This window comes from Rousettus aegyptiacus, unplaced genomic scaffold, assembly GCF_014176215.1.
Source record: "Rousettus aegyptiacus isolate mRouAeg1 unplaced genomic scaffold, mRouAeg1.p scaffold_m13_p_9, whole genome shotgun sequence".
In the NCBI taxonomy this organism is placed as follows: Eukaryota; Metazoa; Chordata; class Mammalia; order Chiroptera; family Pteropodidae; genus Rousettus; species Rousettus aegyptiacus.
The window spans coordinates 81,803,321-81,830,538 of NW_023416312.1; the positions used below are offsets into that span (position 1 = coordinate 81,803,321).

General features: G+C 34.8%; 1 protein-coding gene across 9 annotated transcripts in view; it reads right to left on the reverse strand.

Moving 5' to 3' along the window:
* SMARCA1 (SWI/SNF related, matrix associated, actin dependent regulator of chromatin, subfamily a, member 1) overlaps positions 1-27,218 on the reverse strand; it is an 82,741-nt gene that overhangs the window by 53,125 nt on the left and 2,398 nt on the right. For 7 of the 9 annotated variants that reach the window (XM_036226720.1, XM_036226724.1, XM_036226726.1 and 4 more), the window contains exons 2-11: positions 24,726-24,812; positions 22,778-22,944; positions 22,355-22,455; positions 22,152-22,252; positions 19,706-19,885; positions 7,630-7,785; positions 6,406-6,537; positions 5,372-5,440; positions 1,930-2,039; positions 383-609 (exon numbers count right to left, since the gene is read on the reverse strand). In XM_036226720.1, coding sequence (XP_036082613.1) covers positions 383-609; positions 1,930-2,039; positions 5,372-5,440; positions 6,406-6,537; positions 7,630-7,785; positions 19,706-19,885; positions 22,152-22,252; positions 22,355-22,455; positions 22,778-22,944; positions 24,726-24,812 — 1,330 coding nt within the window. The remainder of the gene's footprint in view (positions 1-382; positions 610-1,929; positions 2,040-5,371; positions 5,441-6,405; positions 6,538-7,629; positions 7,786-19,705; positions 19,886-22,151; positions 22,253-22,354; positions 22,456-22,777; positions 22,945-24,725; positions 24,813-27,218) is intronic. The other 2 variants (XM_036226719.1, XM_036226725.1) reach the window with 2 other exon arrangements.

The following is a 27,218-nucleotide window of genomic DNA, read 5'->3' on the forward strand; positions in this document are numbered from 1 at the left end:
CAACTACTGTAAGCTCCACATTCCCCTTCTTTCACCCGTTTCATTGCCCTGGAAAAACCTTCCCCTCCTTTTCCCCATGTTTTACTCCCATGCATGATCCAGTGCTCACTTCAAAGGTCATCTCTGTGATCACTTCCGCAACTCCCAGTTTCTCAATATATCACAGCTCTTATCAGAATGAACTGCAACTATTCCTCTTCACTACACTTCTCCAAGTCAAAGACTGTTGTCTTATGCACCTTGGTAGAACAAGCCCATTAGGACAAATCCTGGCAAACAGTAAGTACTCACCAATGTTTGCTGAATGAATGATGAGTGGGTATGCAAAATTTTACTCACTAATACAAGTTATTTTATGTCAACCGAAAGATGTGTAACTCACCCTGTTCTTTGAGTTTGACCAACAGTTTATCAAGAACGACCATTTTACCACTGTTGCTAACAATGTGTTCATCAGTGGTATAAGGTGGACCAGGTTCAGCACCATCAAACAGATAAGGATGATTACAACACTTTCGAAGCTGCATCAGAATGTTTAACAGTCGCATTTTGTCCATCTTGCCGGCAGAGTTTAAAACATCAATATCTTTCATCAGGATTTTTGTATACCTAAAATTTTAAACTATAATTAATTGTCGATTATTAGAAAGTTTAATGCCATCAAGAAATGTCCCTTTGGTGATCTGCTTAGATTCCCATTTAAAGATAAACAATAAGATTTGATTTGAGAGTAAATCTGATTAGCAAAACCAAGAAACTAGTGAAGATTTGAACCTATTTCCTCAAGCTCTTGTCTGTTACTAGAAATTGTCATCAGCTGGTAACTATTCAGATAACTATATCAGATAAGTTCTATATTTAATAAGTACAATGATTGCTGCAAGTTGGCATCCAACCTTTACTTGTTCGAGCTAAAAACAACTGCAATTTTTTATACCTGTCTTTGTAGGTCATTTTTTTCTGATCCTATAAACATTTTTCATTATCTTTTCTAGACCTTCATCCAGACCAAAACAGATCTGTGTGTCCACCTGAACACTAAGAATATTTAATTACAATAAGAGCCAACCTGTACTGAGTGTAAGAGCCAGGTATCATGTCAAGGGCATTATATAAATCATCTTGTTAAATCTTCACAAGAACTCTGAGATATGTACCAGTATCACCCCCATTTTACAGATGGAAATTCAGGCAGCTAAGAGAAGTGAAATGACTTACTTGGGGCCACAGAAAAAGACAAAACCAGGATCTGATCTTAGGTCTGAGTTCACAGAAATATACTCCTCACCATTACCTTATACTGGTTTCAAAAGTAGAGAAGTCGTTACATATTATAAGTAATCTAATTTTATTAATATAAGCAATACTTTCCTTCTCTTAGCTGCATTATTACATTATTAACATCTAATTTATAATTCCTTGTGACTCCTCTTGTCAATTTCCTGCTTTGCTTGCATTTATGAAACAATTACGGCTTCTATTGTTGTAATATCCACATTCACTGATATTTTCAACCATCTTATTACTGATTATTCTTATGGTTATTATTTTCACTGATGAAAAAAAACAAGAATAACGAAATTTCCAGTGACATTATCCCTTTAAACCCTGACAGTATCCTCATAAGCTAGATATTATTATCCTCATTTTACAGAAAGGAAACCAAGGTTACATAACTTACCCAAGCTAAATAGCTATTAAGAGGTGAAGCACAAGATTCAAACACGGGTCTATAGACTTCAAGGCCAGTGCCCTTTCCCAAAGGTTAAATAAAATACTATCAATTTCCTATTAAAATACTTGAACTTAACTCGCTATTTAAACATAAAATGTAACTTTTGAATTAAAGGTGTAACTGAACCAGTACAAAGCTAATTTTTAATAAATTCTTATATATAAATAAATTCTAATGGAAACAACACAGCTCACCATTCTCGCTGCATTTTACTCAGTCCCAAGTAAATCTTTATTTCCTTTTTAGGAGGCAGGCTCTTCTCTACATCAGTTTTTATACGACGTAACAAAAATGGCTTTAAAACCTAAAAAGTGATAGTTTTATAGAAGTTTATAAAACATCTAATAGAAAAACCTAAATTAAACATTTTTAATCTATTTAAACTGAGACAAAAAAAATATTGACTATTGAGTAAGTGTGAAAGAGTCTATCTAAAAAATCTGCTATAATATACAATTCTTAAACCTTAGAGGAAATGTGATGTCAGAGTATAGATTTGAGAGAGTCTCTAAAAGTGAAATAAAATTCAGCCATTTCAAAGTGGTTAAATATATAAATGAGAGGAAAATGGTTCAATATTAAGAAAGACATGACTGAATAGAGAAAAAAAAAAGATGAAATAAAGAGTGAATACCTGCAAGGTAGAGTCTACCACAAGAAAATAATAGTGCTAACATTTATAAAACACCTGCAATGTGCCAGACACTGCACCATGAACTTTACATAAAAAGTTTTGAACGCTTACAATAAATCTTTGAAGAAAATGTTGTTATTTCAATTTTATTAACATCGTTAAAGTCACTCTGCTTGCTAGTAAGTGGTAGAAGCAGAATTCAAACCCAGATCAAGCTGATTCTATAATCAGCTCAGTAGGTGATTAGCTGTCATGAACTGGTCAAGTTCCTTAACTTTTCCGAGCTTGCTTCTCATGTGTTCATCCAAAAAACATATATTTATGGCAAATGTATATGCTAAGCATTTTTAAATTGGAATAATGAAACCTATTTCTAAGGCTGTTGTGACAATTTCTGGTAGTACATGTGGTAGAACTTAACCACAGTAGACTTGAATAAACTATAGCTATTATTATTAGAGATCTGTGGGAGGTAAGGAAAAGGGAGAAGTAAAAGTAGACTTCTGGTTTCTGGTTTAGGCCTCTTAAATTTGTTTAAGAAAGATTCTTAAAAGTTTAAAATGCCTGTTAGATATTTATGCAGAATACTCAGAAAGCAGTGGGATATCTACATCTAGAGCTTAGGAAAGAAATATGGAGAGATAAATTTGGGAGTTTTAAGTATATGGTGGTAGCTAAAACTATAGGAATGGATCCCCAAGGAAAGTATGTATGACAAAGAAAGTCAAAGACAAAGCCCTACAAAACACTATACTTTCAGGGACAGAGAAAGAGAAGCTCATAAAGAAGACTGATAAGAGCAGCCAAAGAGGTAAGAGAAGAGAAAACCCATTCTTTACTCCCAGACACCAAGCAGGAAAGAGTTTCAAGCAGGAATGGTTAGAAGTGCAAATAATACAGAGAAGCTAAGATACTGACCAAGAGGTGTATCCTGAAGACATCAACTAGAAAATCACTGAAGACTTGCAAGATAAGTTTCAGTTGTATGAAATGAATAGAAGCCAGTAGTCAATTAATCTAGAAGTGACTAGGAGCCACTAGAGACAAAATAACTAGTCCCCAGAGCTGACCAAGTTCCTGATATCTGAGGCCCAGACGCACTACAACTTGTGTGACAAGATTCTTGGAAGATTTGTCTTCTTTTCCTCTTTTGCACTCTTAGAATAAAGTCCCTGTTACTTAAAGTAATTTATCTCCTGACTTGTTCTGTTTAACTCTGAACAAATATTTACAGCATGATGACTGTTGGGGATTCAAGTTGATGAATGTTTAATGAGCAGCTCCTCCAGACCAGGCACATAGGGCAGAATGTGGTGGAAAACAGATAGCATTCCTGTCACATGAAGCTTGCATTTTGCCAAGGTAGGGGGAGAAAGGAAGAGGCAGATGATATGTTTTAGTTTTTATACTTTAATTTGTAAAGAAGGCTTGAGATTCTCATTTAAAACAATAGACAAAAAATAGCAAACATGCATCTATATCCACTTCCTCACAAAACTCCACTAAGACAATTTTTTTAAAAAATTAAAGGTGTACATATAAAAAGAGTGAATAGGAGATTAGGTAGTAGAAAGGAAAAGGATAAACTACCCTCAAGCATAGCTATCAAGGGGGGAAAAACACAGAATCACAGCTAGAGAGGGACACAATGTTGAGAAGTTACTGTTTTGTACATTTGTGAGTGGTTGGGTATGGATGTGGGTTTGTACTTAATATAGGAGATAGATGAGCATATTTACATGTTGAGGGAAACTAACCAATGTGGAGACAGAAGTAGAAAATTCAATCAATAAAAAGGATAAATCGTAGAGAGAGGTTCATAAGGAAATAGGAAGAGATGAGATCCATGGTTCACAATGGAAGAATTAGCCATTGCCGAGAGAAAAAACAACTCTTCCACTCAGAAAGAAGGTAACACACATGCAGATACCCTTGGAAGATGGATATCCTTGTAGCAGTTCCTTCCCTAGTGAATTCTATTTTTCTCTGAGAAAGTTATAATGTTACTTGCTGAGAAAGGAGGGCATGGAATACTGGGGATAGAAGTCTCAGGGAGACTGGGGAAGGTGTGAAATAACTGTTACAGAAAATGGAAAAAGAATGTTGTAGAAAGCCATGTTGAAGGATAAGTAACATCATTAAATCCCAGCTTATGTTAGAGAATGTGAAATCCCATTGCTGCCAACTTGTACAGTTGAGCAGCCCCAATACAGAGCAGGTCACTCTGCTAATAAGTGGTAGAAACAGAATCCAAACCCAGAGGACAGAGACACAATTATATTATTCCAGTGCAGAGCTTTCAGGGCAGAAATGGCAGGTCAAAAGAACAAGGGAGTTTGGGAATAATGACAAAAAGAGTGGCTTAAGTGACAGAAAATGGGCTCATTGCTAGATACAGAAAAAAGCAACAACAGAAACAGACCGATGGATGGGAGAGAAAATTCAGGAAGAAAAACCAGGGACTAAAGGTCTATGTAAGGCAACAGAATGAGTACAAAAGGAGAAACACAGTGAAAAAGTTACAAAGATGTGATAAATTATCATCAAAAAATGAAAAACCAGTGTTCAACAAATGTGAGATAACCACCTGTTGATGAGTAGGTGACAGACAAGACAATGAGTGGAGAGTGGATCTGCAAGATAACTTGAGCTTCAAAGGAAGAGTTCTACACATGAGGAGCAGTGGCTTTGAAGTAGCATTGGAGAACTAGGAAAAAACTGATGTGATCTTGAGGACCTGTGGGGTATGGCAGAGTGAACAGCACTGCTAGAGAGGACCACATTATCTGTGGGCAAGAACCAAAACAAGCTATTCCACATAGAGGCTGGAGATACAGTATGCAGTTTGTTTCCCAAAGAGGCTGTCAGAAAGGTTGAGAGGGAGAAGCAGTGAGACTGAGCCAAGAGGCAAACGACAAGTTCAAACAGATTCCCTGGCAGTTTGTTTCTTGGCTTGGTTATATATATTTAATTACTAAATTTTCTTATCTGTTATTACTTACTGTGTGAAGTCTTTCCACAAGTTTTTGATCACCAAGACAATTTTTAGTGTCAAACCAAGAATCAAAGTCCTGTGGGAGTAGGGGGTGTGAAAATGCTGTAGTAAGTGTACGGTTTTGTTTTTTTGTTTTTTTTTGTTTGTTTTTTTTTTAATAAACTTGATAGTCTATAAATTCTTATATAACTGATATAACAATAATTCATTTTAAATGCACTTTTAAAATATGTAACTGCAATGGCCAATATTATTTACTTCTGAAAATAGATAATACTGGAACGGTTAACAAAATTTGAACCCCATTATACAGGAACTCCATCAGCAGTTTTTCCTTAAAACACCTTTATTAGGCTTCTCCTTATCATAGTAGCATTATATCCACTAGAAGGAATAATAATATAGATTCGAAAACATATAATGCTAATGAAAATGTTACTCTAACAATTAAAAAAAAGCAAGATAAGGTTTATAAACTAATAATGCACAGCTGAACTTGGTACTTTATTATCAATTAATATCAGAAATGTGAAAAATCAAGCTCCAAAGTCCCTATATCATTCAATTCATAACCCTGTGTTAATGATAAAAACATATATCATATATTTACAAAATACGTTGTTTTTGAATTGCATATTATTAGCTCTTTAATACTCACCAAATGTTAATGTCTACAAAAGTCAAAGATCATTTTAAAGACTCTGTCTGCCAAACCAGTATGCAGAAAGCCTTTTCAATTTAATTAAAAGAAAATTGTGAATGTACTATTCTGAACTCAGCCTATCTCATATCTTAAGTTGTGATAGCAATGTGATATAGACAAAGTTAAACAGGGAGGATAATCTCAAAGAAAATAAATATTATTTTTCTAAATATCTGCATTTGAAAATTTGTATTTAAGAGCCCTTTTCTGAGAAAACCAAACACAGATAAAGAATTAAAAATGAAAGAGACATTTAAGTTTCAATGCACATTCTATGCTTTGAAAACATGAGCATGTGAACCTAAGGAAATTATACTTAAAACATATGACCAACTTACATCTGCAGAATTGAAGACATCAGACAATAAAAAGTTGAGCAATGCCCAAAGTTCATGCAGGTTATTCTGCAAAGGTGTTCCAGTTAGGAGCAAGCGGTTAGTTGACTTGAATTCACGAACAATCTCTGAAAGCTAGGAAAAATAATAATTATGTTAACATTATTTTATTTATTAGAATACGCATCATTCAGTTCTTTATCCGACCAATACATTTTTGAATAAATCTTGAAAATTAATGTTCTGTGGGAAAATATCCTAGTTCCAGTGACTTTGTTGCAGTAAAGCACTACTGAACAAAATATTCTAGGCATTTCAACACTTACAAGAATGCAGATTATAGTCATACCTAAGACCCTTCCCCCACTTCAAAAAATTTATTTTCTCCATTTTGGGTCCACAGAAACAGTCAAACTCCATGGAATTCAAGCTAGTCACTTTACACAATATCTCCTTCACTCCACTCCATCAATCATGTTCATCTACGTGCCTAGCCAAGTTCTAACTTGGCCTGGTCACTATTTTTAAGCACTAGAGTTAGGCTCATTTTCTCTGATAAGTATAAAAGAACAGTATTCTTATCAATAAAAATGCACATTTTTATAATGCTCTTAAATAAACAATTATTCTCTAACATGCATCCTCTTATTGGGTATTAGTTCAAATTTGAAATTAGTATGTTCAACCTGGTGGTTTTGCTCCAGTTCTGTCCTTGTTTCTACCAAAGTAGCCCAATAATCCAGAGAGGTTCATCATAATAATTGATGCTTTTCCTACTGCTGATGGAGTTAAATGGTAAGAAATATTGACATTTTTCAATATTAACACCATACTAATTCACACAAGTCAGATAATTCCAGGAAATGATTTTTCTAATCCATATGAATACACATAAGATAGCTCCTCAATAAAAATAAATTAATGCAAATAACATTTGCACACCAAATATTACCAAAATATTAAAATAATGTAGCATAGCAGAGTTAGGCTACAACAGATATAGCAAATGAACACCTAATTTTTATTACATTAAATACTGTGCTCAATTTTCATTTGCTTTGTATTCAATAACTTAAACTTTAAGACCATTTTAAAAACTGATTTTCATGCACATTCCCATGAAGAAAATCAAAATCTTCCATCAATTTTTAAATTTTGACTACACAGAAGTAAACAGACATAATAGTTCAAGGAAAACTTTAATAAAGATATTAAGTACTGACTTACCTTAGATTTTTCATTCTTTATTCTGTGAGCCTCATCAATAACTAGGTATCGCCAATGAAACTTTTTAAATACAGATTTTTCTTTAATTATCATCTCATAAGAAGTAACACAAACATCCCACTCTCCTGGCATCATTTCATCACGAATAAAAGCAGCCTAATGCAAAATAAAATTTCTCAAATTAGAGTATAATGACAAGATTATCCCATAATTAAAGCATCAAGAGAAACCTAAGACTTCTAAGAGCCCCGGGGAGTCATTTGGTCTCATCCATTTTAGAGATATGAAAACTGAGGCCCACAGATACACCTTGGTTGTCAGTTATCAGAATGACATGCTAATACATTCATCAACAAAAGAAAGGTAAAGGCTTCCCTTAAATGAGTACAGCATATTCGATGAACTGGAGAAGTTGACATCACTAGAAAATGACTAAACCACGAGGCTCTCTCTTTATACCATAAGGGGTCCAAAATGACATGGGCAAAGTAAGTGTTTTCTGATATCACATTCTTACCAAGATCCAAGCATTATCAACTTAATATAGTTTCGAAAAATGAAAAGAAAATTCTATACACATGAGTGATTCCAACCTTTTGAGATCTCTTTTATGTTCCTTAGTTTCTAGTAGGGACAAGTCGTTAACCTTGTTAAGGAGTCATAAGAGCTTATTCATGTTTTTGTGAACTTCCTGATGTTGTTATGAGGCTATGAATGTGATTGTATTCTGCTTTTGTTCATAGCATAGGAGACTTGATTTATCTAGAATAGGAGTCTATTTAAAACCATTAAACTACATAAAACTACTTTTAAATCTTCACAGGCAGTGGCCAATATGGTAGCCAAGTTAGCTAAAAGCATTTTTAACTTGTATGAATGGAACTCCAGATTTTATGAGTCAAAATGAAACCAAAGAAGTTAGCAAGGAGCAGCAAATTTTATATTGATAAAGGGCTGATCAGTATTATAAATCTGAAATTACAGTACATAAATAAAATTAACTTTTCACTGCAAAGTTTTAATTCACAAATTCAGTTATACACCAAAACACTGAACCCTTAACAAATATTCACTGAGTATCCACTAAGTATAAAAGGATTGCCTGAACTTAAGACGACAGAAAAAAAATCCTTTGTAGACACTTCAGTTGCACTAGGAAGTGGTAATGTTAAAAAGTTAATTATTAAAATATTGGAAACATATGCTATTGAACATCACTAGATTATAGCTGAATCTCAGTGGCAAGTCTTTTGAAGTACCTGATATTATTTAGTAGATAAAAAAAAGTCTAGTTAAAAAAAATTTAGGAGTGATGTCAGAAGCATGGCTGAGTGAGAGATGTCCCCAGATCTCTCACCTTGAGAAAACAATAAGCTGAACATCAAAAACTCAACAAATAGCATCCAAACTGCACATGAGCACGTCTGAGCCAAGTGACCTATGCATAAGAGCTACCACAGGTCAGAACCACAAGAGTCAGGCACTGGACTGGGAGGAACAAAGAAGCTGCCTCTTGCAGCTGGAAATCTCTATAAGAGGAGGGGAAGGGATGAAGGTGTGGTGGGTTCCCTGAACAGCCCTGCCTGAAAAGAGATTTGAGCTCCACGCAGTGGGAGTGCCCAGAGACAAGGGCAGAAAGCAAAGCAAAGTGGAGACAGCAGAAAGCAAGAGATAATTATTACCATTTTGGTTGCAAAACAAAAGGCTGAGCCACAACAATTCCATCCTCCAAACCAGAGGACACCCCCTCCAATATCCTCCAAGACTGAACACCATGGAACCCCAGGGTAATTTGAGAAAATGCTACCAAAACTGTCACTAACACTGACAGACACTGAGACAAGGGGTAGCGATGACAACTGAATATTTAAAAGGGGAAACAAAGCATTATTAAGGCTTTATATAAAGTAAGTAACCAGGAGGCATAGACGCCATCTACCAGAAACAAAATGAAAAGTGCCTTCTTAGAAACTGGCTAAAGAAACATTTACATAATAATTCTTCCTTATGGAGGGGGGAACAAAAGCAGAATACAAATCCATTAATGCCCAGGCAGAGAAACAGTCCATTAAACACCATGAACAAGGTGACAAGGCAACTCAGAAAGAAAGAGAAAAATCTCCAGAAAATAAGCTTAAAGACATAGAAATATGTGACTTAAATGGCAAAGCATTCACAATGGTACTTCTGAAAAAACTTAATGAGATCCAAAACGATTCATATAAACAATTTTAGGAATTGAAAAAAAAATTAGATGAGCAGAAACAGTTCTTTAGCAAGGAGATTTAAACCATCAAAAAGAACCAAAGGGAACTTTTGGAGATGAAAAAACACAATGAAAGAGGTGAAAAATGAAATAGAAAGCTTAAGAAATAGTTGACCAAATAGAGGAAAGGATCAGTGATACCAAAGACAGAAATTTAGAAATAAATCCAAAGGAAGAAGAGAGAAACTAAAGAATGAAAAATAATGAAAGAGAAAAACAAGAAATAGCTGATACCATAAGAAAAGGAAATATAAGAAAAATGGGTATTCACGAAGGACAGGAAAAGCAGCACAGATCAGAAAGCATTTTCAGACAAATATTTGATGAGAATTTCCAAAATCGAATGAATGAACTGGAGCTGGGAATTAAAGAAGTCAACAGAACACCCAATTATCTCAACCTAAAAAGGCAACCTCCAAGACACATTGATTTAATATTATCAAAAATTAATGACAGAATTCACAGCAGCCAGGAAAAATAAGATAGTGACCTATAAAGGAAAACTCATTATGTTACTGTCGGACTTCTCGGCACAAACCTTATGAGACAGATAGGAGTGGAATAAAATAATACAGGGATGAACTTAAACAACAATGACTGAAAAGGGGAGGATTCAAAGATCCAAATTTGCACATGCAGAAGAAAATGGACACACACACACACAGACACACACACACTATCCTTCACATATTCGTAATGGTAACCACACACGAAAGATTTAGAACTAAAGTACATAATGTAAAAAAAAAAGAACCAGAGGGAAAATACACAAAACCCAAACAAAATTTTTTTTAAAAATAGAAAAAGAAGGACAAGGAGACAATAGAAACACCAAGCTACCAGAAAGCAAAAGATAAAATGGCTTTAGAAAACCTCAGAGTTCAATAATCACTCTAAATGTAAATGGACTGAACTCATAGATAAAATGCACGGAGTTGCAGATTGGATCAAAAAACAAAACCCAACCACATGCTGCCTTCAGAAGACACATCTCAGCTCCAAACACAAATATAGACACAAAGTGAAAGGGCGGAAAGTGATATTTCAGGTAAATGGCATTCAGAGAGAAGCAGGAGTAGGGGTACTAATACCAGATGAAATAGACTTCGAAATAAAAAAAGGTAAAGTAAGATACTGTGAGACACTTCATAATGATAAAGGGAATCATGCACCAAGAAGACATAACACTTATTAATATCTATCTATATATGAAGCAATTACCAACAGAACTAAAGGAAGAAACAGACCAAAACATAATCTAGTAGGGGACATAATACCTCACTGTCAGATATGGGCAGATCATCCTAACAGAAAAATCAATAAGGAAATAAGATCCTTAAATGACACCTTAGACCAACTGGACATAATTGACCTTCACAGAGCCTTTCATCCCAAAACAGCTGCTTATACATTTTTATGTAGTGCACTTGGAACATTCTCAAGGACTGACCACATACTGGGACACAGAGATAGCCTCAACCAATATATAAGAGGGTTGACATCACACCAACCATATTCTCTGATCGACATGTTTGAAGCTGGATATCAACTGTTAAAAAATAAGCAGGAAGAACCACAAATACAGGGAGAATAAACAACATGCTAGTGAAGAATAACTGGGTCACAGAAGAAAAAAAGAGAGATCAAGAGATAGATAGAAACAAATGCTAATGATAGTGCAACATATAAAAACTTTTAGGACACAGCAAAAGTGGTCATAAGTGGAAACTTCATACCATTGCAGTCCTATCTCAAAAAACAAGAACAAGCCCAAATAAACCTAACGCTTCATCTTAAAAAACTAGAAAAGGAAGAACAAATGAAGCCTAAAGTCAGCAGAAGGAAAGAAATAATCCAAATAGGAGTATAAATAAATGAAATTAAAAAAAAACAACAACAACAACAAAAGAAATGCAACAAAGAGCTGGTTCTTTGAGAAAGGTAATAAAATTGAAAAACCCCTGGCTAGACTCACTAAAGGAAAAAGGCAAAGGACACAAATGAACAAAATCGCGGATGAAAGGAGAGATTACAATAGATACCACAGAAATAGAAATAATCATACAAGAATACTATGAAAAAGTATTTAATAACCTAGAAGAAATGGACAAGTACTTAGAAAAATACCACCTTCTTAGACTGAATCAAGAAGAACTGGAAAATCTGAATAGACCAATACACAATATGGAAATTGAAACAATTATCAACAGCCTACCTAAAACTCCAAGTCCAGGACCAGATGGTTTCACCAGTGAATTCTAGCAAACATTCAAAGAACGTTTAATACCTAATCTCCTCAAAATCTTCGAAAAACCTGAAGAGGAGGCAATACTTCCTAACTTATTTTATGAGGCCAATATTACATGGAAACCAAAACCTCGTAAAGAGAACACTAAAAAACTACAGACCAATATCTCTCATGAACACAGATGCAAAAATCCTAAATAAGGTACTAGCAAACCGAATACAAAATCATATTAAAATATTATACCGCATGATCAGGTGGGTTTCATCCCAGGAGCACAAGGATGGTTTGACATACACAAATCAATTAGCGTGATATACCACAAAACAAATTAAAAAATAAGAATCATATGACTATATCAATAAATGCAGAAAATGCCTTTGACAAGATACAGCCTCCATTTATGACCAAAACACTTATCAAGATCAGTATAGAAGGAAATTACCTTAACATAATAAAGGTCATCTATGACAAACCCTCAGCCAACATTGTACTTAATGGTGAAAAACTAAAAATCTTCCCTCCACAATCAGGAAGAAGGCAAGGCTGTCCACTATCACCACTGTTATTCAATATAATTTTGGAGGTCCTGGCAAGTACAATCAGACAAGAGAATGATATAAAAGGCATCCAAATAGGAAACGAAGAAGTCAAACTGTCACTATTTGCAGATGACATGATTCTCTACACAGAAAGCCCTAAAGACTCCACAAGAACACTACTAGAAACAATAAGTGAATACAGTAAAGTTTCTGGATACAAAATCAACATTCAAACATCCATAGAGTTCCTACACTCTAATAATGAAGTGTCAGAAAAGTGGAAAAAATAACTCCTTTTGCAATTGCAACAAAAAGAATAAACTACCTAGGAATAAATTTGACAAAACATATGAAGGACCTATATAATGAAAACTATGAGACTCTATTAAAAGAAATCGAAGAAGAAATAATGAAATAAAAGGATATTTCTTGTTCTTTGGACTGAAAGAATCAACAAAGTTAAAATGACCTAAAACATTATACAGATTTAATGCAATCCCCATCAAAATCCCATCAGCAGTCTTTAAAGAAAAAGAACAAAAATTCATCAGATGTGTATGCAAGCACAAAACACCTTGAATTGCCAAAGCCATCCTGAGAAAAAAGAACGAGGCTGGAGGCGTCACTCTGCCTGACTTCAAATTATATAACAAAGGGACAATAACCAAAAACGGCATGGCATTGGCAGAAAAACTGACACAAGGACCAGTGGAACAGAATCAAGAGTCCAGAGGCAAACCTAATGTTTATATGGACAAATAATTTTTGACAAAAGAGCCAAAAAGATACAGTGGAGAAAGGAAAGCCTCTTCAATAAATGGTGCTAGGAAAACTGGAAAGCCACCTGCAAAAGACTGAAACTAGTCTGTTGTATCACCAAAGCAAAATTAACTCAAAATGGATTTAGGTCCTTAATATAAGAGCTGATACAATAAATTGCATAGAAACAGGAACTAAACTCATGGACTTTGAACTTAAAAAGGATTTTATTAATTTGACCTCAAAGACAAGGGAAGTAAAGGCAAAATATTCCAACTATAAACTTCTGCACAGCAAAAGAAACCATCAAGTTAAAGAGATATCCCTCTGAATGGTAAAATATATTTGCAAGCAATGCCTCCGATAAGGGCCTAATAACCAAAATATACAAAGAACTCATACAACTCAATACAAAAAAATTAAAAAATGGGCAGAGTACATAAACAGACACTTCTCCCAATAAGATATACAAAAGGTCAACAAACATTTGAAAGGGTGCTCAACATCACTAGCTGTTAAGAGAAACGCAAATCAAAACCACAATGAGATACCATCTCATATCTGTTAGAATAGCTATAATCAACAGGGCAAGTAATAACAAATGTTGGAGAGGGTGCATAAAAAAAGGAACCCTCAGACCCTGATGATGGGACTGCAAATTGGTACAACCACTATGCAAAACACTACGAAGGTTCCTCAAAAAACTTGGAATGGATCTACCATATGCTCCAGCAATCCTTCTACTGGGTATTTACCCCAAAGACTTGAAAATGTTTATCTGTAAAGCTATATGCACACCAATGTTCATAGCAGCATTATTCATGGTGGCCATGACATGGAAGCAACCAAAGTGTCCTCAGATAGATGATTGGCTAAAGAAGCTGTGGTACATATATACAATGGAATATTACTCAGCCATTAGAAGAGACGAAATACTGCCATTTGCGACAACATGGGTGGACCTCAAGATAATCATGATAAGCGAAATAAGCCAGACAGTAAAAGTTGAAAATCACATGCTATCACTTATATGGGGGATATAAACCTAAAAGCAACAAACAAACATGACAAACAGAGACTCATGGACATGGACAAAAGACTAGTGGTGACTAGAGGGTGGGGAGTAGGGGGTAGTTGGTGGAGTAAAAGGGGATAAATATGTGGTAACAAAAAGATATCTATCTATGGGTAGTGAACACACAAGCGAAATAACATATGACTTAGTGTTGAATTGTGCACTTGAAACTAATTGGATTTCGTTAACCAATGTCATCATAATAAAAAAAAATTAAACATGTATTAGAGGGTACCTTTCCATACAGAGCAATTTGATCTAAAAAGGAAAGTTTGTACATGAGAGAATATTTCTGTCTGACTTTTGACTGAATTTTACAGAAGGAAATTCATATTGAAATAGAAGGCATGGTAGAAGAAAATCTTGTAGGGTTGTTCATTAAAATATAACTTTAAAGCTCACTAATTTTTTCTTTAACCATAAGCTTTACTGATGGCTAAATGTAGTAGTGTCTTATTAGAACTATTATGCCATGCTTTCTCTGGAATATAATCAAATATATGCGACTTGTATGTTATTAGGAAGACTCATTGACCAACAGTCTAACAAGCTGGCAAAAGAGGAAATGTTGCAAATGATACGGCATGGAGCTACACATGTTTTTGCTTCTAAAGAAAGTGAGCTGACAGATGAAGACATTACAACTCTTCTGGAAAGAGGAGAAAAGAAGGTTAGTTAAAATGGCATTCTGTTTTCAGGATGGATTGTTTTGAAACATTTGCATTGTTTTGAAACATTTGCATTGTTTCAAATGTGTTTCAAAGTGCGTGTTTCAAATGACGCTCGTTCTCCATAAGAATTCGTTGATTTATATCTGGAGTAGTTTAGCTTTCTTTCCTCTTCTTAAAGACGTCCCTCTAACATGTCCTGAAATATTGGCTTGGTGATGACGAACTCCTTTACCTTTTTCTTATCTGAGGAGCTCTATCTGTCCTTTGATTCTAAATGATAGCTTTGCTGGATAGACTAATCTTGCTTGTAGGGCCTTGCTTTTCGTCACTTTGGACATTTCCTGACAATCCCTCCTGGCCTGCAAAGTTTCTGTAGACAAATCAGCTGACAGTCTCATGGGTGTTCCCTTATAGGTAACTATCTGTTTTTCTCTTGCTTTTACGATTCCCTGTCTTTAATTTTTGACATTTTAATTATGATGTGCCTTGGTCTGGGTCTCTTTGGGTCATCTTGTTTGGGATTCTCTGAGCTTCCTGGGCTTGTATGTCTATTTCCTTCACCAGGTTAGGGAAGTTTACAGTCATTATTTCTTGAACTAGGTTTTCAATTCCTTGCTCACTCTCTCTCTCTCTCCTTCTGGTACCCTTAAGATGCAAATGTTGGTATGCCTGAGTTGTCGCAGAGGCCCCTTAAACTAACCTCATGCTTTTGGACTTTTTCTTGTTGCTGTTCTGATTGGGTGTTTTCTGCTGCCTTATCTTCTAAATCGCTGATTCTATCCGCCACTTCATCTAATCTGCTCATTCTTCCTAAGGTATTCTTCATTTCAGTTACTGTAGTTTTCTTTTCTGACTGGTTCTTTCTTGTTTTCTATCTCCACTTTTATTATGTTTTCTCTCTCTTTGTTAAAGTTCTCCCTGAGTTCATCTACTCTTTCCCTAAGTTCATTGAGCATCCTTATAACAAATGTTTCAAACTCTGCATCTGGTAGATTGCTTGTCTCCATTTTGTTTAGTACTTTCTGGAGGTTTGTTGTGTTCTTTCATTTGAAACATGTTTTCTTGTCTTCCTATTGGCCACCTACTTGCGCTTGTTTCTGTTTTATTAGGTAGGTCTGCCATGTCTCCTGATCTTAGCAGAGTGTCCTTATGTAGTATGTGTACTGTAGGGCCCAGTGGCACAGTCTTCCCTGGTCACCTGAGCCAGGTGCTGCAGGTATGTCCCTTGTATGGGTTGTGTTTGCCCTCCTGTTGTAGTTAAGCCTTGGCCGCTGTGTGCTCATCAGTGGGAGGGACTGACCCTCAGGCTGATTGTCTGTGATGACTGGTCAGGACCAGTGAAGGAGCGGTTGTGCAGGAGCTGACCCTACAGAGCAGGATTCGCTTTAGCAGGGATCAGGTGCCTGCTCTGCCTGCCCTTTCAGTGTGTCGTCCTCAGATTTGACCTCAGGTGGTACTCCGGTTCAGAACAAAGCCAGCCGCTGGGCCTGCAGGCTGGGGCCTCATGGGAGGGGCCCGCAGCAGGCAGAGTTCAGCTGCAGGTTGTGTACTGCCCAGGGCCACCCTACCTGCACCAGCAAGCATTCCACAGATGGCCACCACCGATGCTGGGCTTGGAAGTGCCTCGAGAGGCAAAGCTGCGATCTAAGGCCAGCTGCCAATGATGCCAGGATTGGGGCTGCCCAGCAAGTGGTACATGGCATGCCGAGGACAGATGCTGCTTGTTTAGGTTTTGTGAACCTTTGAGAGTTTTTAGGAAAGTTCACAGTATGAGCCAATACAGGCTATTTGTGTGGAAAATCCACTGGAAGTGGCTTCAGTGGGCCTGTAATTTGGGAGGAGCAGGTCTCAGGGCATCACTAGCGTAAGTCAACCAGGGTTAGCTACTTTGATGGAGACTCAGACATGGCAACCACCTTGGTCTGTAAGCCAGGTGAGGGAGTGCTCAACAAAGGAACAATGTCATCTACCAGCACTTATGTCTGGGAGGAATCTGCCCCTCTAGCCCTCACCCTGAAGCCAGACAACTCAGTTCCTCCCATATGTCCCTGGTACATTTCAAGCTGCTAAACTAGAGCTGAAGATCAGAGCTAGTGAGTCTGTCACTGATATAGTCCATGCGCGGACCCCCTAAGAGTCTGCAACTCCCTCGGCTCTCCATCTCACTCCTCTGGTTTTCACAGCCAGAAGTTGTGGGGATTTCTCTTCTTGGCACTAGAACCCTAGCCTGGGAAGCCTGGTGTGGCACCAGGACCCTTCACTCTTCCCGGGGACATCCACAGCCTAGTTGTTTCTCCCTATTCTCCAGTGCCACACACAGGTGTGGGACCTGCCCATTTTTTTAACTCTGTCCCTCCTACTGGTCTGAAGGTGGCCTCTTCTGTGTATACCCAGTTGTACAACTTCTGTTCAGCTAGACTTCGGGCGACTCCCAATGTAGGCTATTCTATAGTTTAGTTGTAATTTTTAATGTGGTTGTGAAAGGAGACAAGCAGTATTTACCTACTCTACCATCTTGACTGGTAATCTCAAAAAATTTTTACTAAAATATTGATCTCATAAAATGTTTATAGTAAGCCAGAAAACCAGAAAGACCCCAATATACCTATCCCATCTGGGACCAAGCTTTAAATCTGTCTATACATAAAGATCTGGATTATCTCTATACAAACCAACATCAATCTCTAAATGTTGAATATGGCATGTTATTTACATAATTAATAATCAATGGTTTTCAAACTCTTTTGACCATGGCCCTCAGTAAAATTATATTTTAGGTTGTAATAGAGCATACACATACATTTTCAAATGTATGTGTACAGAAATTAGTAACATGTATCCTGACTGTATATAAAACACTATTTTCTATCTCGATGTTTTTAAAAATTGTTGTCACCAGCCACTAAGATTAATTCCCAATCTATTAATGAGTGGTTAATTTGAAAAACATTGACTTTAAAGAGTGGTTTTCAAAACTAAGAAATTTTTTAGTCAACCAGAAGAATCCTAACTTCTCATGGGGTAGAGATAGGGTAGTGACAAATTAAATACATTCACTCCTTCTTTAAAAGTTATGAAATACTGCAGAGATACTTCATGAAACCCTTGGACTCCACTGACATACATTTTCACTGAGACGTCATGAAAACATAAGCCTAGATATTTCTCTTGCTCACAATTTCAAAAAAAATCATTCCAGCAAAAGCATATATACAAAGTTTTTTAAGGAGTGTTATTACATTAAATAATAAGTGATCAGAAATAGTTCTAAGTAGCTAATCTACTACTGGGAAATATTAGACATAAGGCAGAGTCAAGCTGGTAATTCTAAATTTGAGTTCAACATTTCAATATTTAAATCACGTATAAGTTAAATTTAAATAAATTTAAGTAATTTTTCTTCAAACAAAATAAGAAAATTACATAATTCATTATGCTGCCATTCTTTTGAGAATATATTTTTAAAACCTATCTAAATATGTAAAGTAGAATAAATCTTTATACTCTAAGCCAGGATCCATAACCCCCAGACCATGGACTAGTCAGTACCAGTCCATGGCCTGTTAGGAACTGGGCTGCACAGCAGGAGGTGAGTGGCCAATGAGCAAGTGAAGCTTCTTCTGAATTTGTAGCCTCTCCCCAGCACTAGCATCACTACTTTAGCTCCACCTCAGATTATCAGGCATTAGATTCTCACAGGAGCACTGGTCCCCAGTGCCAAAAACGTTGGGGACCACTGCACTACACTATGCTCTCTGGAGGCAAAATAAACATAAAATTTAATAATGTGCTTTCAAAGCTGATTATTAGTTTTGGCATTTTGCATGACTTATTATCTTTAGATTAATTCTACAATCCTAAAATAATTGTAGCCTACTAGATTGACAAATGAGAAGGTTACACAAGAGCCCAGAGTTTCTAATATTACCTAAGAATGTATACGGGCATGTATTTTTCTATTTGAAGACCAAAGCTGAAAGCTGCGTCTATGCATAAACACAAACACAAGAATCTCTGTACAAATAGAAAAGGTTCCACTCATGTGTGTGTATGCACATGTGTGTGCATACATGCAAGTCAAAATCGAAAGTCAAAATCTTAAACATAAAACATAAAGTCATACAAATTTACACATTTCTGGTGTCAAACAGCACAAATGATAGAGTCACTGATAAGATGTACATTATAAAAATTAAGTTTTTTAAAATAAAAAGTTACTTAAAAGTGCAACTCAAAAATATTTAGGTTAATGAGCTAGTTAAAAGTAAACACAGATAAGCATAAAGGGATTGTCTGTTATTAATAGGTAATACATCTACCACATAGAAGTGCTGTGAGAATGAAATTTATAAAAAGCACTTATGACAGAGCCTAAAACACAGTATCTAAGCACTAAACTTAAGTGTTATTATTTAGTAGCAGTAGTCAACTTAAATGTCTTTTACGGCAATAGTATGCAACTTAACCCCAGAAATAATGTTATTCTTGATTGCCTTTTAAAACCTGTTTCTCACTTACTCTTGCATCCTTGTCTCCGACGAAACAAATAACACGGAGAGATGGGACCCATCGTTTAAATTCATTCATCCAGTTGTGTAGAGTAGACTTTGGAACTAAAACCATGTGAGGTCCAGGAATGTTTCGGTAATGTTTCAGGTAACCAAGCAAAGCAATCGTTTGTAAAGTCTTACCAAGACCCTGCATTATCATCACAAAGAAAAAAAATCCATAAACACATTTTATTTAATGGAACATTTTGTTAGTAACAACAATACAAAAGATATTTGCCAACTATCTTACATAAGGACAAGTTAAAATACCTTGTTTTTCAAAATGAATAATGATTCCAATTCAATACTTACTGGGAGCACAAAAAGAAATCAAGAACTTGCAATTAGAAAGTGGTTCAACAAAGCCACTTTCTATTTGGGATACTTTTACTCCTAAAGAGGCAATCAATCTACTACATAATTTTTTCCAACTAGTTGCAAAATTATGAATTTTGAGTATACATTTCCCAAAGACCCATTTCCTTTACCAGACTGCTTTAAACACCAGTCTTTCTTTCCTATTGTCTCCAACATTACTACAGCCCAGGCATGAAATATTCAGACTATGCATCTCAAGGGGCATATGGTTCTATATATGCATCTAGCACCCTTGAAGACTAAAGGAACTGAAAAAGAACTGAATATAAAAGAACTTTGCAGCTGGAAAGAACATTAGAGATTACCTAGTCCAGTAGACTTTTTAAAATAATATATTTAACACTAATGAACAAAAATCACCTAACCCATAGGAAAGGGAACAATGTCCTACGCTGCATTGCCTTTTAAAACAGTTTCTGGCTTTATCTCTATACAAGGTATATATTTTCTTTCATAAACCAAACTTAAAACTATTTTTATAGGGCTTATCCTTCTGAAATGTCACTTAATGAGACAGGTTTTACGAATGCTATGCATCAAAAGCTTAAAATGTTACTACTCCTTAACCAAGTAATTCCACTTCTAGGAATTCTATGGAAATAATGAGAGGTGCAGAATAATTAAAATACAAGAATTCTCATAATAGCATTATTATATACCACATATACTATATATATATATATACACGCACACACACATGTACACGTCAACCAATACATACTACATATACATGCAATATATACTATACGTACATATACGTTGTACATCAACCAATCCAAATGACCAGCAATAAGGGAGGAGATGAATAAAATTTGGTACCTCCCTAAGATTACATACTATGTAGTAATTAACAATTTTTTTACAAAAATATTTTAAGTATGTGGAAAATATGAACATGAAATCAGAATACCCACATATACGCAGTGATCTCGACTATGCAAAATAAATACATCTGAAGGAAAAAAGAATAAAAAGAAATATGCCTAAATGTTAACTGTGGTTATTTCCAGGCAACAGAATTATAACTTAGTTTTGATTATGTATTTTTTCCAAATTTTCTATATTCTTTAAAGTGTTTTCCCCTTTTTAGTAATTAAATCTAGTCTGATGTGAGCATAAATTCAATATGAAGGATCTTTTGATCCTTCGTGTTTAGACAGGCTGCAACCAAGAGGAGTCTTACAAATATGAGTATCACTGGGTAATATAGATCTAGAACTCCTCCTTCCCTCTCTTAAATCCCATCTTAGTCACCTGGCCTGAAAACAACAATCTAGGCCTTGGTATACTCCCCTGATCTATTAAAGTAGCATCTTAAATAGCCTTCCTTTTTCTCTTGGATCTTTTTATTTATATACCATTGCATGGCTTACTTCCTAACCCCCACACCTGGCATTCAACTGTCAAGATTCAATGTTGCTCTTTCCTGTTTTGTTCTTTATTCCATCTATTTATTTTCTGATTGCTCATACATGAAGACAGTTATATTCACTCACACCTGCATTCAACTGTTTGTCTGATTTATTCATTCATTTATTCATTTGGTGTTTAATTTATATACCCCATCTCATTCTCAAAAATATTTCAGATAGCCTACAATAAAAACATGTTTCTGGTGTCCTACAATGAAAACATGGAACATAATTAATAGTGAAATAGAAATAAAGAAGGACCAAGGAAACTAAGACTAGAAGGAAAAGAATAGGAAAAGGCACAGAGGACACAATAAGCAGACCATTAAAAGTTACACAAATGCTCCATTCTGGCATTCATTTTGGCTCTAAGTTTCCTGGAAGCCAAAGTGCAAACAAAAACAAAAATATGAGATTTATTATACCGTTTGAGGAAATCTCAATAACTTCACAGCCAGTGAAAGTAAATGTTCTAGAAGTTACTCCAAAAAACAATTGACTTTACAAATGCCTTTTATGTTATAATAACTAAATAAAGGCCTCAGAGGGGCAGTTCAGCACCGGTTTTCAAATTTACAGAAAAACTGATAACTAAGAATGTGTTTTGGGCTCCCAACTCCTTACCATTTCATCAGCCAAAATACCATTGACTCCATTTTCATACAAAGAAATCAACCAGTTCAGTCCTCGAATCTGGTAATCTCTCAGGTGTCCTCCTTTCACATCTGAAAAAAATATCGGTGATGTCTCATACTTTCATTAATACAATCAAGCAAAATTTTTCTAAAACCAAATTAAAAAAAACAACAACATAATTAAGTACATACATGAAGGTGACACTTCAAATCTCACACACATATTAGAAGTTTTACGACTCTCCGAGAGTAGCTCTTCATCTTCTTCTTGTTCTGTGCGTCTGTGGCGGTAACTGAAATGAAAAAAGAAACACCTCCATATTCAACAAAATGCTAAGGTGTCAGTTAGGTCAGCATACATTGCTAATATCTTTTATGAAAAAAGCAATTAGTTATCTAGAGTCTTGCTTAGAAGTTAGTAGAACCAGCCGACATTTTTACTGGTTGACTGCTAGTGAGAAAAAAAAAATGCCTACAAAACATTTGCACTGACAATAATCTTGTTTTTGAACAGAAAATCATACTGAATAAGAGAGAAGAGGTGTACGAGGGGAGGGAGAAAGGGGGACAGAAGGAAGAGAGGAAAGGAGAAAAGAGAGAGAGATGCCGACATACTCTCCAACAGAAATTAAGCTCTGCTTGTCATCTTTCTTTATTCGAGGATGTCCCAATTTCATGTTCAAAGGAGATGTTGGAGATTTCTGTGCTGAAGGTTGAATGAAATGCGCAAAAAGTTCTGTCTGCTTCAGTAAAAATTCAAATCTCTTCGCTCGGTCTGCTTTCTAATTTACAAAACAAAAGTAATGATTTTCTTTTTGTTCATTCAAAGTTATTTAACAAACATTTATATTGTACTTAATTTGTGCTATGTTCTGGCTTTAAACATACCCATTTAATTCTCTTAATGAACCTGTAAGATAGGTACTAGTATTATCCCCATCTTATGGATAATAAAACTGAGGTAGAAAGTAACTTGCTCAAGCTCCCACAGCTATTAGGTAGCAGAATTTGAAAATGGTATTTTCAACTAGTTTGAATAAATGCCAAGTGATCTGCCAGACTTAGTAAACTCTCCAATAGGAAGTACTCTTTAAAGAGTTGGGATCGAAAAGTAAATCCTCTTTCTAAGTAATAATGGTTTTCTTTTCCTAAAGAGCTAACAAAATTATAATATATAATGTACGGAAATATAGAAATATGTTATAATATGAACAGCATAAACTGAACTCTTAAGGATTTTCAAGGTGAATCTAGAAATAACTGAAATCTTACAACAGTCTCATTTGTCTCAAATTATTTTCGATGTCATGGTACAGTAATGAAATTAAAAAAAAACATTTCTCTCTTCTATTACAGTGACCTGGAAAATTATGCTTTATGCTAATATATGAGTTTCTCCTCAAAGTGAGCAGGATTTGGGGGAAAATATATACACACAGGTGAAATACTGAAAACTGATATAATTTCTCAAGTTTTACAAGGTCATATAACTTGTACCATATAAATGCAACAAAACTTTCACTATAAAATCTTAAAAGATCCAAAGATGCATATACATCATTCTACATTTTAAAAAAATGAAGACGTTTTGATTCTCACTTTATAACTACCAGGTGGAGGATATCTGATTGCTAATGAAGGATGCATAATTAATAACACCAGAAACTTATAAAAGTTCATTAACATAAGTACAAGAATTAGACAAAACCTTTCCATTTCATTATCCTTACTGGAATGCTGTTTTTAGAGTTGTTAAAACATTAACTGTCTGTGTTAGATGTGGCCTTAAAACATTAAGGAATGGAGTTTTGCAAAATCACTATCAAAAAATGAAAAATGAACTTCATCTCTATTTATTTTTATAACATTAAAAAAAATTCACTTCCACCTACCTGTTAATTTCTTTTTTGAGTTAACCAAATTCGCTAGTCTTGAAAAATCCCAAGGCATAAAAATCTGGTTAAATTAAAGCTAAAATGTGGACTTTAGTGGCTAAAAAATAAAAAATTAAATGTATAGCAAAGCAATAGGTGGGCATAACTAAAATTATGCTGCTTAAACATGGAATATTTTCATGTACTTGGCAAATATCTTTCCCTCAAGAAAACATATTACTTACTATATTACATATTTCAAAGTGTGTAGCATTCATTCATATATCCAAAGCAAGGAGAGAGGGATTAAAAAATTGGTCTGGCTTTGTGACCTGCTTTCTTTCAGCCTATTGATATTGCCACTGATATTTTCACTTAGTGGATAAAATATCTCTAGCACAAAACCCCTTATTATGGGGTAAGGAGTGCTGAACAAAAATGAAGAGATGTGGCTTCTAGTCTCAACTATTCCATATAGTTTCTCTGATCTTTTATTTCCTCATCTGAAAATGAGGAGATTCATTTATTCAACAAAAATCTATTATGATAGACTATATATTAAATTACTTTCCAATTCTGAAATCTATGATCCTGTATTAATTATATATACACATATATTTTTAATCTTTCATCTCTCCTCTATAAAAACCAGTTACAATATTCACTATCCTACCCAAGAATATATTTACCATTTTCTCTTCATATTCTTGGTCCATTTCCTTTTCAGATTTAGAAGCTTTAGCAGCAAGTTTGAGCTGAAATGGAGAAACACTTTTCTAGAATTTCAAAGAAAATTCATCAAATTGCAATGCAAGGTCTTAAAAGTGGTCAACAGTATCATTTAAAGAAAGTAAAAAATAATTAAATACTAAATAAATCAACGTGAGCCATGCATGGACCAATGATGAGAGCATGTTATGAAGCAAGGCTTATGATTAATCCAGCTCTGTACACCAATAAAAAAATCCAAAGAATTGTGAAAGCCAGAGAGACGACATTAATTGAAAATAAAGAAACATTGAGCTTTTTCATTATTTTTTAATTTAAAGCATAAGAAAGTGTGTAACCGTTGAATAGATTTAAAATCTAAAATACACTATTATCAACCATAAACCAAACAATTCAAAGAAAGTAAATATTAATAATCAGAAACACCTTAATGTAGTGGAAACAAGTCAGAGTTTCAGAAGAAAAGAATGTGGTTTCTATTCCTGAAAAGATGCAATTTTTTAAATCTCCTCATTTTCTAATTAGAACATTTAAACTTTTTGTAACAATGTAATCATTTATATTTAAAATAGAAACAGTATAGTTTCAAACTTTTGGCTTATGTTAATTTTCTCCAAGTGGGAAGAAAAGTATTTTAACTATATTACATAAATATTTTGTAGAAGAAGTTTGTCAGGGCTATTAACTATTAACCTTTTGGTATTTAAAAAGTTGTAATTTAGTAAAAACTAACAAATCAGCTACTTAAAAATACTGAAATTATCTGGGGACTTATTTCAAGACAAGCTTGTACTTGTAAATATAAATAGGTATATAGAATGCAAGTCCTTCCCTGTAAGAAATGAAGAAATAAAATAGTAAAAACACAAATCTACCCATTTGTACCAAAACTGAGAGTATTTGTTTTAACACAGATCTTTCACAAGCCAAATGTAAATCTCTTTTTGAAAACTAAAGAAATTATGTCTATTTTATCGGGGCTTTTGTCATGTCAACCTGTTCTTGAAAACTTAGATCATATAAATCAACAGAATGTGATTTTAAACAAACAAAAAAAAGCATGGCTCCAATAGTTAATGTAGGTATCTTCCAACATTTACTAATATTTCTATTTTGAGGAAATCCAAACTAAGATCATGGAATTTGACCATGGTCACGGTGTTACTTTGGAGCACTAATCAGATATTGTTCAGTTGTTCTTAACCCAAATAACAGCCATCTTGATTTATAGCATTCTTATGTATACATAATCCATGTGGGATGTTTTGAATGTAATCCTGGATGGATGAGAATAGAAAACTGCTAAAATCCCCTCAATCCAAAACTTTCAAACTGTAATATATACTGTAAATACTATTTTATTTTCAAAGCAACAAGGAAAATTGGGTAACGACACCCACACCTTTATCATTCATTGAAAAGCTGTATGAGGTCTAGTTTCCAAGTTTCAAAACAGTGGAAATCACTCCATCTCATCTACGTAAGTATATATCTAATGATGTGAGACTTAGAGAAAATTAAAGCTTTAATATTAGAAAAACATTTTACTCCTTACTTTTTTGCTTACCTTTTGATAAAATACCATATAATTTTAATTATATGCTAATTAAAATTCCTAATCTTGAGCAGTGTTATTAAAAGCTGTGGGTAATTACTTAATTGGCACTACCTTCCGCAAGACATTTTAAATCTACCCTCTAAACCTTTCATTTGCATATGTATGCATTTTCAAAAATATGCTTCTCATACCAGAAAAAAGATAATTATGATATTCTAATAAATTCCTTATGGATTTTATCATCTGGTAATCTAGAAGCCATGAGAATGCAGCACAAGGTCATCAAGATGCCCTGTCTTAAAGACTGTGACCTTTTCCATGATGTTTTTACTACCAAAATTACCAACTCATTTTTCAGATAACCTTACAGCATTAGGTTATCCAATGCTCACAAACCAAATAAGTCTAAGAACCAGAAAGCAAGCAAAAATACCTTTCTGTAGCTAAATGTCACAACTCAACTCATTAAATCTCATCTACTTTATGCATCATGAAAATGCTCTCATTCAGTGCCAATTTTCTTTTATTCGATATACCATTCTAGCAAGTTTGATAATCTGGCTTTTCATACTACAGAAAATAAAAGCAGCAGCAGCAGCAGCAAATAACATGAGAAAGACTACTAGAAGGCACACATCAACAGCAAGAAGGAATAGCAGAAGCCCCAGACTAAAATGTGAGTTCCATCACAACTAATGTCCCTTCTCCTTGGTGTTCAGGTGTAATTATTCCCTCTCCCTGTTGCATCACTTGTATTTTTGTATTTTACAGTTGAATTATATGATTTTATGGTCCTGTTACATTTATGTCCTTTATCATAAACGAATTCTCTCTGATGAAAGTAGATGGGATATTTAAAAAGTGATAGCCAAGAGCCTGACAATTGGGACTGAGG